Raw genomic sequence first — 14067 nt, 5'->3', positions numbered from 1 at the left:
AAGAAAAAAATATGTAATTACATAAAAATCCAGGCCCTTCGGATCAGTAACCCAAAATGTACCTTTCAGCACAAGGTGCTACAGAAAAATTATAAGAGGTACCTACCCAGGGGAAATATCATTATTTTGTGAGAAATGAACTATACTTAACTGCAATAACTCACCTCACACATAAGAAGAAATCAAGTGAATCTAAGTGGGTGGAACTTTTTCATTCACAGTAACAGGGTTAACAATTTACATACCTGATAGTGTTGTCTGAACTTCCACTAACTACAAGTCTATCACGATATTGAAGACATGCAATGCCTCGTTTATGGCCATTTAAAGTCCTAACAAATTCACAGGTTGATGTATTCCACACTTTAATTGTCCTATCTCCTGATGCTGACACTATGTACTTTTCATCAAAGTCCACTACATTCACTGCCGCTCTATGGCCCACAAGCACTCTCCTCAGCGTGATCTCTGTTGGAGATGTCATGTCCCACACAGCTATGGATCTGTCCTGCAAATTCGAGAATGTGAAGGTCAGGTACAGTTCAGCTCACATCGTGTTTTAATACATGTATAATTAGTAGGGCCACATATTTATGGTGAATAAAAGGTCCAGCTTTCGGTACACAAACTGGGCACATTTTGGGACCCAAAGCATTATATAAAATGGGATTTTGGTGTTAAAATTGTGAATAAAGCCTTAAATTTCATTTGAAAACTACACTTATTGCACAAAATAAATGTTTCACTTTTAATAGCATATTTATATAGTCATCAGAGTAATAACTTGACACCTGTGTAGAGGAGTCCTTTCTTGCTTCTCAAATATTAAAATCTCAACTTTCTGCAATGCTTTTCTCACTATTACACCAAGCTGTGTGCAGCTATATTTTATCATTCAACAATGACACTTATTCATCCATTGTTGACAGTGGCGGCCAGCGGCAACTATGATGGGTAGTGCCAACGTGATGAAGTAAATAGAAAAAAAAAAAAAAAACTCCACAATGCCCCCCCCCCCCCGCCCCCTCCTTGAGGTTGCGCCACTAGCCAACATGTTTGTCCTCGTTTGGTAACGTGGAAAACAAAATGTATCAGGGTGGCTACAAACAAGCAGAAATAAAATTCCCTGACTTTTCCAGGTTTTCCAGAACAAAATTTACATTTTTCCCTGACAATTACAAACTAAACTAAATCGATGTTTTTGCAAATGGGAATAATAAACTCATACAGATCCAGGTATGGATTTGTTAAGGACCAATACTTGTATTATCTTCTATGAATTGACTTAATTTCTCTATTCTCTATTCAAACAGCAAAATAGTGAATTCGGAAAATTATTACAATTTAAAAGCTAGGGAAGGATTATGGAATTTTATCATACGCAGTACGTTTAAAATAAAATACTTGATTTTTTTTAAAGTTACGACTAAATGAGATAAGAGTGAAGAGTGAATGATTAAGAAATACAATTTGTAATTTATCAGTCTCCTAATACATTCTCGGTATTATATGTTGATATTTCCACTGAGGTTTGGAACCCTCTGCTTTCAAGAACCATGAGTGCGGACTCATTTTTCAATGCATAAAGCTACTTCTCTCTTCTCTGTAAAGCAAACAACTTAACTCTTACATATATGTGAAACAATTGAATTGAACAAAATAAAGTGTCATATTTCCTTACATTATCAATGAGATTTCTGCTTCAGTACAGTATATCCAAGTGAAGTACTGTGAAACTGACAACATGCAGTTATACCATTATTGCTGACGAAAAGGATATGTAGGTATTAGAAATTTAACGCAAGGCATTTATAGAATTGCATTGTATAGGTACCTGATTTAGCTAACCACACATTAAAACAGGAACACTCTAATAATAAAAGCTTCTGAAAGTTCATATACGAGGGGCATCCTGAAAAAAGCTTCAATGGTGCCTATACGCAGCACTAGTGGTCTGAGAGCGACACACACACATGCAGGCAGGAAGAAGTGGCATGTAACTGTAATCTGGTACAGTTGCAATGCAGCCGTTTTAGGACAGTTCTAGGTTAAAGATTGCAGCTCTCATACAGTCTCCCACCGACTGCAATGTAGCCTACATTGCACGCTCAGAATTTGGCACAGAGCCACCAGCAATCGTGTGAAATGTGCAGACCGGACGTCGTGAGTGATAGTAGGGTCAGACGATGGTGCAGACAATTCACGGAAGGCCAATCGAATGTGCACAACCCCATACAGCTGAGTACACAGGGGTCCTTTGCATCACTTCAGGTGAGAGATCTTGAACCACTCGCTGTACAGTCCTGGCCTTGAATGTACCGACTTTCATCTCTTTGCTTAACCGAAGAGGTTTCTGGCAGGGCAAGGATTTGACAGCTACACTGCGTTAGAGATAGTTCCAGTCTTTGCTGTCGGACACATGTGCCATGGTCATACAAAATTTAGTGCCATGCTACGACAAATGCCAGAACAACTGTGGTGATTATGCCGAAAATTAGGTTAGGACTCACTGTTACTAATGTAATAAATTACAACTGATATTCTTGTTTTATTTATGCCTAATAGGTAGGGACCTTGTATTTTGTTATTTTTTTTTAAATTGGTGTATTTTCTTATTTTTTATTTTTTACTATACGGTGTTATTTTTCCCAAAATCCACATTTTCATTTTAGCGCATTTTCTGGCAAATATCTGAAATTATACCTTCATGGTGTTTTTAAACTACTGTTTCAAATTGTAAGTCACATGGGTTACACCTCTTCGTGAGAGTTTGATATCTTGAATTTTTTTTTGGGGAAAGTTATTTTCCATACCCCTTTTTTAATTTTAAGGTAAGAATTTTAGATAATGGAATTTTCCCCGTATATTCTGAAGGGTGCATAATGACCATAAGTGGCGATGCACCCAAAAAATTAAAATCAATCAATCTCATGTGACAGATACAGATATATTCAGGCACCAAAAATTGGCATTATCTTTTTTTGACTTGTTAGTGTTATGTTTCCCAAAATTCACGTTTTTGTTTTAGAACATTTATCTGCCAAATATACCAAAACGTAATACTCCATTGTGCTTCTAAACTACTATTTTAAATTGTGGGTCACATGGTCTACGTATTTTCGTGACAGTTTGATATGTTGGAACAGATTTTTGAGGAAGTAAAAGTAAAGTGCTCCCTGCACTTTTCCATGAAGCTGTATAGGGGTGATGTGATCAGTACCACGCTCCTGGCTACCTTTATTTATTAAAATTTCCTCAAGGTACCAGCTTCATATGATGCTAGGTGGGCGCCGGAGCAGTTTGAATAGGTGGAAAACATCCCAGTTCTCCCCCGCAGGGGATCGACCCCGGGTCTCTCGCATAGTAGTCAGACGCCCTAATGACTGAGTTCAATTATTACATGCTCGACAAATGCCAATGGTGCGCACTTAGCTTGGTAATTCAAAACATATCTCGTGCGAGAAATACGAAGATGTGGCTCCCATGTGACGGTAGATACGCACTCGATTTCCTATTAGAACCCTGCCACTTTGCTCTGTGATGCAAATTTTTGATAGAAGTTGAAAAAATCGTGGGAAATACATGATTTCATGTGGCTGTCGGAATTATTCCATGTACGTATAACTCTATAGTTTGCTCTTGAGTAAAATGTTGGGAAACTTGCATGTTCTATGTACACAAACATGGCCTAGAAAAGACAAGAATGTTGGATTTCATGGAATTTTTCGTTGTTTTAGGACATTTCTTTAAAAAAAAATCGCTAAAAACGCCAACAATTCACATTTTATGCCAAATTACAATATTTCGAACGGGCGAGAAATGTGTCCAGACATCACTGCACATTCCTAAACATAACTTCGTAGCAATTACAATTTTTCACGGTTTTGGCGTTTGCGAAAAATCAATGTCCCTACTAATTGGAAATTACTTTCTGGCCACCCGTCGTATAAATCAGTAGATGGAAAGTGCAAATTTAGCAGGGCTCGCAGAGAAAAGTCAATTCTTGAAGAAAGTGATTTGCTTTTATGATTTGAGTAAATATGATATTAACATATTTACGTATTTATTATTAGTATTTTATTTCATAATATAGGACATTAACCTTACTCAGTGAGAGATTAATGACCATCTCTCAAGAGTTTAAACAGACAGGACAGAGAGTGGCGTTAATTTCATTGCAATACTAGTGTTGCAGTAAATTTGAGGTTGGGAGCATGCACTTGCCAATTTTTATAACGTTCACCAATGCAGGTTTATGTTTCACTTTTTCGTGATAGTATTCAATATATATCTCATTTGGTTGGATTCTTCTTGATATCTAAGAATAGTGCAATGTCATTGTAAAGGTATGTTAACTTGTGCGAAACCAGTAATACCAGTCTAAAGCTCTTCTTGTTTATGCATTCGATTTTTGTTGGATGTTGCAGTCCATGCAATTTCTGTCGCATGTTGTAGTGAGGTACTTTGTCGGGTGGCGATATTCGACAAAAATCGTATGTATCAATGGAACCTATTTGTTTCCGTGTTGCTTTAGTTTCCCCAACAAAATGCCTTTCTACGACGTCGGACAACTATCGGACGGCACCACCCACTCTTATCCCCTCCATCTGTTGACAAGTCCCCTTACTACTCCCATACGGACAAGAAAAAAAATGATAATTCAATGCATTTTCCACGTAATACAGATTAGAGGCTTTACCTTTACTCCCCGATGATACCATATGGTATCATGGTGCTGATTACGAAATGAATGTGCTTTTTGGGCCTTCATACTCTTATGTTTGGGTGGAAACTCTGGCACAGGTCTGGAGCAAGCCTGGGAAATTCACATTCATGACCAACCTCCCCCCTCTCCGCAACATATGCATGCCACATTTCCGAACAGAGTTTCACATTTTGGCTCATTATTCAACTTGTATGGCACCCAGGAACATGAAATGATTCAATCTGTTTGGAAACGTCCATTCTTTGAAAGGAATACTAAGGTTTGCGCATTCTCCCCAAAATAACGTGAGAAGAGGGGGCAAACTCCAGATTTTTTATTTTTTCATTGAAATTCAGTGGTCGCGCCCCAAAACTCTCCTTCCTCAGTTCGGCATTCTGAATTGTACACGGTTGCATGCTCTGATGTTCTAGCTGCAAAACAAAACTTATCCAAAGTAGATTGCTCCCATAGTGCCAGAGGTATAACAATTTTCCTACAAAAATGCAAATTACCTATCTTTCGTAAAAAAAAAAAAAAAAATTATAAAAATCACATTTTGGCTTATTATTCAACTTGTATGGCACCCAAGAACATGAAACATATTACGTTCTCTTGAGAAATGTCCATTCTTTGAAAAGAATACTAAAGTTTGCACCTTCATCCCAAATAGTAGGAGAAGATGGGGCAAATTCCAGATTTTTATGGTTTCTTCATTGAAATTCGGGGGTCACGCCCCCCAAACCCAGCTTACTCGGTTCGGCGTTCTGAATTGTACACGGTTCCATGCTCTGATGTTTTAGCTGCAAAACAAAACTTATCCGAAGTAGATTGCTCCCATAGTGCACGAGTTATAACAATTTTCTGAGCAATATGCAAATTACCTATTTTTCATAAAAAACAGAGTTTCACATTTTGGCTTATTATTCAACTTGTATGGCACCCAAGAACATGAAACATGTTTCATTCTCTTCGGAAACGTCCATTCTTTGAAGAGAATACTAAGGTATGCGCATTCTCCCCAAAATAGCAGGAGAAGAGGGAGCAAACTCCAGATTTTTTCATTGAAATTCGGGGTCGCGCCCCCCAAGCCCCTCTTCCTCGGTTCTGCGTTCTGAATTGTACACGGTTGCATGCTCTGATGTTCTAGCTGCAAAACAAAACTTATCCGAAGTAGATTGTTCCCATAGTGCCAGAGTTATAACAATTTTCCTCCAAAGAGTGTTCAAATTTAAAATTCCCGCCGAGAAGCCCGAGCGAGAGAAATTTCTCTGTCTCCCTCTCTCTCTCCTCCTGCCATCACTGGTTTCTGGCGCCGTGGTTGTATTGCGCATAAAAGTGACCTAAAAGTTGAGGCCGAAACTTACGAACGAGATTTCCTGTTCCCGTGCAGAGTTCCATAACAATATCTTTAAATAAATAAATTTAAAAAAATAAAAAAAGTCAATGAAGACGAAATTCCCTGACATTTCCCTGACTTTTTTTGACACCTCAAATTCCCTGACTTTTCCCGGTTTTCCAGGTCTGTCGCCACCCTGTGTATTTAAGTAATAACGTACTAATCTGATTCATCTTCACTCAGTAACCTATCTTTATACACTACAGGACACTTCCCTAAAAATACAACAATTACAAGAGGAAAAAACAAATCCTATCACCTTCTCCTCCCCCATGCACAGTATTCTAACTGGATGTCGAAAATATCTTTGTTGTGAAAAGAAATTGTCGAAATGCAAAAGGAAACTCGCATCATCATAGGATATTTTTTAAAAAGTCTGGATGGCCCTCTTGGTGCATCTATCTATTATCAAAAATGTTCATTTTACTTTGGAAAAATATTAGGTTCGTTTCTCCAAAAGTAGGCAGAAATTACTTCCCCAACGGGTCTTACAAACCAGTCGTATTTAGCGACTTTTTTCTGAAGGTGGCAACTGTGTCGTGTCAACACTGCGAAACTTCCCTCACCAGGCCAGGCTAAGACTGGCACGGTTTCTTCTGGGCTAATCCCGCCCCCTGCCACTTTGTTCTCGGCTCATGGTGGAAATGTTCCTCACTGAGACTTCTTCAACCCTCTGCACGTGTGTCAACTTGGTTAGGTCCATGATTAGGCCAGATCTTCGGCGGCACGAAATGTTGCCTCGCGAGGGTATGAACGAAACAGCTGGCGATGCAGTGAGGGGGTTGGGGCGGTCATCACGTCAGCTTGACCGATTGCAAGATTTGAATCTCCTTGTCTGTAAACTATCAATGTATTCATTTAACTTTACTTGGCGACGTATGAATTTCTTCTGAGGGTAGTGCCATGGCACGGCGGCTCTACCCCTTGAGCCGCCGCTGGTTGAAGTCATTCTTGTAAGGATTTTTAGTCAAATTAATCAATTTTCCAGGAATTGCATACCTCTCAGGATAATTCAGACTTCAGAAAGTGCCATGTCAGTAAATAAACTCTTCATTTTCGTGTTCAAGATTTTACTTCACATTTTGCAGTTAATTTTGCTGCACCTCATACCTTTCAGAAACATGGAAAATAAACATTAGTGTGTTATTTCACATTTCGTGTTTCTGTCAAACAAAATATGCATGCCCCTAGTAATTAGAGAATGAAAACTCTTACTGAATGCATTTACTTGCCACTCAACACATGATACTTACAATGATTTATGATTGAAAGCTGTTTCATCATAAATTTTGAATTAGGGGGTATACTAATGCCAAAGAAAATATTAAGATTTTTGCACAAAATCAGAGTACATTTCTGGATCACTGGTATATAAAATGACTGGTGTTTTGACATGGTGAATAAAATCTCAAAATTGATTTTAAAATTGTACTTAATACTTAAAACTATACTTACAGAAAATTTAAGTTTCCATTCCAGCTGGTACGGTGCAAGACTGCCATGTATGTAGAGAACCTGAGTGATTAACCTTTAGCCACCTGACGGTCAAAATTTCAACAGCCACATGTGAACCCCTTAACGACGGATGGCCGATATTATGAACGCAGCATGCATGCTTTTTCTCAACAACTACACATGATATTTCAGTTCTGTCTCTTTTATCTTTAGTATACATAGGAAGATATGACATACTCTGATTACAAAACAATACATCCATTGTTACTACTATTAAGAAGCAAAGTTTGAAAAAGTCTTTTGTTTCCCTTCGTTACCGCCATATTATTATGGGATAGATTACTGTACTTTTTTTTCAAAATAAATTCTACAAGCAACATTTTAAGCAATGCCCAACAATGAATGGTTCAGGGGATACGACGTGGGGGCAAAGGCTCGATTGTTGAAATTTGCCCCAAACACGTGTTAGCACACGGCAGCAATTAACGCCTCATTTCTTAAAAACTATACACTGTATTTAAGTTCTGTCTATTTTGTTCATTAGTTTACGTATAAAGGTATTAGATACTGGAATTAAAAAAACAATACATCCATTGTTACTATTATTAACAAGCGCCATTCGAAAAAGCCCGTCATTTCCCTTTTCTTATTATGGGATAAATTGAAGATAAATGGCTATAACTGCTGAACTACTGCATCTTTAAGAATTTAAATTCTAAAAGTAAGAATGAGTAATAAGCAACATTTTAAGTAAGCTCCGAAAATTAAGGGTGAAGAGGGAGGAGGGTTAAGGCTAGAAGTTAGAAATTTTCTGTAATTACGCAAAAATTCAGAACCCCGCAAAATATTTTTTTTTCCAAAGTTGCAGCACGTGCATTACATATCCTCATAGAGTGGTCTTTGTCGTGCTTCACTCCAAATTTAGTCCATCCATCATCCATAGAGTTGATTCTAGAAGCAAAATTCCAGACATTGTCTTGAAGCTGGCAACACTGCCGCTTTATATAATGTTATTTTTTGTTACTAAAGAAGTATCAGTCTGATTTCAATGAAACTTTGCACGGTTGTAGGAATGTACCACCGCTACATACTATATTCTTTCATTCACTCCGGTTTACTCTTTTATTAAGAAATTCAACTTTCTTCTTCTTTGTTTAACACTAATTATTTGGAGGCACAATGTATATATTTTACCTCAGCTAAAAGCCCTGTCATTAAGAAAGAAAAAGAAAAATTTCATGTCTGCGATAATTAGTTCTTGAGTTTCGATTTTTTTTGTACTTCATGGCAAGTTTGAAAAGCACGTGCTTGAAAATGTGCTGGCGTGAACGTGAATACAGGCACGCGAGAGGTTCCGCAGCTAAAGGTTAAGGTTTGATATTTGTAGAGATACTGAGATTTTTTAAAACACGTTCGTTATTTCAACTTATATTAATTATATCACAGACAACTATAGATGGTAAAGCAATCTAAAAACTTGAAACTAGCCAGTGTTGACATCACATTTCCAAACCGCCAGAGGAAGTAAATGGACCCACCTGAATACTGTTACCTAACGATGGACTGATGAGTTGGAAAACAAGAGAAGGTGGGGAATCAACAGGAACGTGGTTACACTAAAGAGAATGCAAGAATAGTGTTATTGGTTTGCATAAATTTATTTCTTTCTGGTGATACGCGAAAATAGTACGAGGGTCATTCCGAAAGTAACCGTTGTTTGGCTGTAAATAAAAGGAACGCATAGATACAACAAATTTTTACTTTACATCTGAAAGGTACAGCTGTCCTCTATTTTTCAAGCACTTGTCATAGCGTTTCACCAACTTACCAATCCCTTCTGCATAAAACTCTGCCACCTGGGGATTCAACCAACCTGTCACAGCATTTTGAAGATCCTCTTCGTCAGCGAAGTGCTGTACCTCAAGCCACTTCTTCATGTGAGTGAACAGATGAAAATCAGAAGGAACCAAGTCCAGGCTGTATGGGGATGATCAAAAACATCCCATTTGAATTGGCGCAAAAGGTTTTGTGTTCACCGAGCAGTGTGAGGGCGAGAGTTGTCATGCACGAACACAACCCCAGATGTCAGCAGACAGCAACGTTTGTTCTGGATGGCTCTTCTCAGTTTCTGCAAAGTGTTACAGTAAACTTCAGAAGTGATTGTCGTACCACATTCCATGAATTCGACAAGCAAGATTCCCTTTGCATCCCAAAACCCGGTGGCCATAACCTTTCTCGCTGACAGAGTTTGACGGGCTTTCCTTGGCTTGTTTGGAGAACCAGTATGACCCCATGCCATTGACTGTTGTTTTGTCTCAGCGTTCACATATGCCACCCAAGTCTCGTCGCCAGTCACTATTCTGTTCAAAAACTCCTCCCCTTCCATGTTGTACCGGGAAAGAAAGTCTAAGGCAGAGACCATTCGACTGGTTTTGTGGATCTCCGTGAGAATTTTCAGGACCAACCGAGCACAGAACTTCCAGTAGCCTAATTTTCTGGTGACAACCTCCTACAACACAGTTCGAGAAATGTTCGGAAATTTTTCAGAAAGTTCCGAGATTGTGAATTGACGGTTCAAGAACTTTGTCGTCAATTTTCTTGACAAGATCATCATTCACTACAGAAGGCCTACCACTCCTAGGTTCACCATGAATGTTTGTTCTTCCTGCTTTGAAAAATCTGATCCACTGATGCACAACACCTTCACCCATAATGTTTGGGCCGTATGCAGCACACAAGTCACGATGAATGTCTGCCGCTGACGGATTTCTTGCCCAAAGAAATCTTATCAATCCGTGTACCTCGCATTTGGCGGGATTTTTGATGGCAGCACACATTTTTGGAAGTTATAACAAGCACACGCGTGGCACTACGATGCTCTCACTAGCACAGCTGGAAGCTTACTGAATCACAGATTGCGTGATACAACAACGGTTGTGCTCTGCTCACTACTACTAGTGCCACGCCACAATGGCGGTTACTTTCCGAATTACCCTCGTATTTATGTGCAGAAACTTTTGTGTATTTCATTTGGTCTTGCCCTGTATGTACTTGTGTTTTAGTGGATTGTGATTTTGAAATGCTCTAAGAATTGTTCTTTTCGCCTCTTCAGGCATCAAATGACAACACTAAAGAAATTTGAATAAATCTGTATGTTGCTTGTAAGTTATACGAGATATATGCGATTATAAAACTTTGTCAAAGTTTGAGAACCGTGCATTTTAAACACAGCATTATTTTCATAGCACATTTGTGTAGTTAAGGTTTACGTTAGCATAGTTGATAAAATATACCCCAATAAGGTAGATCTATTTACTTCACTAATTATTAACAGTTGTAACTAACCTTTGAACATGTTACCATCATTCCATTGTTGAAACGAAGATGAAGGACTGCTTCACAATGATGGATTAGAGTATTAACCATTTCACCAGACCCTACATCCCAAACTCTAACAGTAGAGTCACTAGATCCACTAATAATAACTTTATCATCATACTGCAAACATAGCACAGAACCAGTGTGACCTGTAAGAACCTGAAAAATAATATTAACAAATCTATTATAAAAATATACCATAGTCGAGTTATGTAAGCACACAAAAGAGACTGATGAATTTGCCACAAATGGCATTGCACTAATATATGCTCACCACACACACTATCTCTCAGGCACACATCAAGAACGTGTGGTGTTCTACTTCCTCACCACCCTATGGGCCATCATGTCAAGATGAAATTTTGAAAATTCTAACAAATTGTACTCTTCTGCTGTTTTAAAAAGACAAAAAGTGATTACCATGGAACTAAATAAGACCAATTATGGATGGTTTCAGTGTATATTATTAAACCAAAGGAACATCGGGACACACAATTTCGTAAAAACAAAACCCCTGTATTTTTTTCCATGTATTCCAGACTGAACCATTAGTGCAATTATGTTTGTCGACATGTGTGTATAAATAAAACAGAACAAAAAATGTAAGAAGCAATCAATGGTCAGACAAAATCAACATTTTCATTGGAAGTCAAAAAAAGGTGGAGGATGATTACTCTGTTTTATCGAAGTGCGTAAAATAACAAAGGCACATGCCAAGAATTTTAATGTGTGTAAGAAATATAACACAAGTTTTATAATATTCATGATTGATTCCTTCTATTTTACTTCACTTTTCACTAATTGCAAAGATGAGGATGAATGATAAGACAAAATTGAAGGGAGGATAATTACAAATAAATGTGCACAGGATACAACACAGGTTCCACTGAGGATTGTACTGGCTAAAAGTTCAAGTGCCAAACATGACAAGAAATGCAGTCAAGGGTAGAGAGGATGGCATTTGAGTGCCTTGACATGTCATTCCTTACGTCTCATTTTAGAATATTCACTTTACATGTAAAGGAAATAACGAGAAGGAAAACTGAGCAGTTATTAACTTTTGGGTGAGGAGAAGAATGCAAGTATCAGGGGTGAGCTTTTATGTGATACTTGCCACATATTGACTAATAAGGAAATGATTTATCTTGCTAAAATTCGTAAGTTATAGTGCAAATTGTAATCATCACAGTAAAATATTCAGTAATATATTACTCCAGATAACAACATAGAAATATTCCCAAAACCTGCAGCAAGAAAGTAATAATAATAATAACCGCTCGGAGCAGTACATTTCTACGTACATTGTTAAGAGTTAAAAACATGATCTATTTTCCTACAGTATTTAATATAAACATTTCTTACTTCAACTACAGGCAATACTCAATATAACAAAGTAAAGCAGCATTTGTCCATACCCTCTCCATTTGTATAAAATTTCTCACTGTTATGGAAATAAAAATTAAAATGACCCAACTATTTGGAATTAAGAAAGGTTTCAAAGTAATACAAAAAATCTACATATTTTTTCTGTAAAATCTGTTGATGATTCAAGGTATGACAGACAAATAGTTCTTGCCAAAAGAGATCTTTAAAGAGAAACTGCAAGTTCCAGATATAAGGAACGTTCCTCACTGCATGTGTAACATCTGCTGTAGCAATTTTATCCCTTATTGCTACTGACTTTTAAACATTCTCTTTCGCAAGAGCAGCCTCTCTGATGGCACTTGTAACATCATTGCATTGTAATCAAGGGATCCTGGGTTTGATACCTGGGAGAGAGACAGTATTTCGGATTCCACTTCAAACTGTAGATCCAGTCCCAACTAGCCAATCTGTGAATAAGGTGGACTTAAAACAAAACTTAAAACTCTCTTGCAAGAGTCTCAAGCAGAACTGTTTACTTTTCTTGAAGAAGAGTAAATATCCCCGAGTTATCCATGAATTCCCTTGAAAAAGTAAATCTGACATTTTTTCAGGATTTCCAGTCTAGTAGGCACCCTCAACTTTAAAAGAGCTCCACTTTTTTTTAAAAAAATGGAAGGTTTTGCAGGAAATTTGTGTAAAAGGAGAAATGACAAAAACTACCAGATTATGAGTCATGTTTTTCTGCAGCAAGGACCACCACTAATGAAGGAAACAATAAAAACTAGGGATGTACCGATATGAAATTCTGGCCGATATACAATTTACCAATACCAATAACTGTATATTGTAAATGTTCTGTGAAGAACATGCATGAAGAATTCATTAATCTCCTCAATATATGTAAGCAGGTGATAAAGGATTTTACCTCTGAAAATTTCACTTTAAAATTGCACAGGAAAGTATGTATTTTTTTTTTCAAATTCTTAATGAAATATGTACAAGTAAGAGAATTTTACATTGTCTCCAATAATTCATTACCTTAACACATTGCAATGAGGTCCTATCCCAGATTTTAATTGTGTTATCCCTAAGGCCAGATACTATTTTCTGGTCATCATATTGCAAACAATATACTCCTTTGGAATTCTCTGATCTACAATTAATCCTCTGCAAATTATGCCTGCCCATTCTCCAATTATTTTCTATACTCTGGAAAAATAAAAACACTACATTAAAATCACAAATTCAACAAAAGGAACAAATTAATTATTTACTTTAATTAGAATCTGAATTTGTTTTACAATACCAGTACAACACTTTTACTTCAGCTTGCTATTTAGAGAATTTCTGCAAGAATAGTGCTATAAAAGACAGAACAAACTCTTATCATACCTGTTCAAGATCAATATCAAAATTAGCATTCTATTAACAATGCTTACATTTTGAAGGAAATTTGTTCTATACTAGAAGTTACTTTCAAACAATTTTCCAGTCATTTTACTTTTCCATAAAAAATAGTTTATAATTTCTTTACAGATACATTTATAATGATTATATTTCACATGTGTTTTTTAAAACATTTCTTATGATAGGTTTAAACCTACCACATTGAAATACGCCAATGTGATTTAGTCAAATGAAGTATTAGACTAGTCCTTGTGAGATTTCAAACTGACACAATCTGTAAGCAACACTTTAGAATGCCAGGTTCTGAAGCTCTGAAAATGTAATCTCTAGATAAAGATTTGTAAATATTAGTACAATCTAA

At 37.1% G+C, this 14067-nt stretch overlaps 1 protein-coding gene across 4 annotated transcripts in view; it reads right to left on the bottom strand.

Moving 5' to 3' along the window:
• Positions 1–14067, bottom strand: part of slmb (beta-transducin repeat containing E3 ubiquitin protein ligase slmb) — a 120046-nt gene that overhangs the window by 37034 nt on the left and 68945 nt on the right. For all 4 annotated transcript variants that reach the window (XM_083142978.1, XM_083142980.1, XM_083142979.1 and 1 more), the window contains exons 5-7: positions 13338–13508; positions 10902–11093; positions 246–508 (exon numbers count right to left, since the gene is read on the bottom strand). In XM_083142978.1, the coding sequence (XP_082999104.1) occupies positions 246–508; positions 10902–11093; positions 13338–13508 (626 nt within the window). The remainder of the gene's footprint in view (positions 1–245; positions 509–10901; positions 11094–13337; positions 13509–14067) is intronic.

This window comes from Lepisma saccharinum, chromosome 21 (assembly GCF_977018435.1).
Source record: "Lepisma saccharinum chromosome 21, izLepSacc3.1, whole genome shotgun sequence".
Lineage (NCBI taxonomy): Eukaryota > Metazoa > Arthropoda > Insecta > Zygentoma > Lepismatidae > Lepisma > Lepisma saccharinum.
The sequence above is the reverse complement of the archived record's forward strand: the minus strand, read 5'-3'. Positions and strand labels throughout refer to the sequence as shown.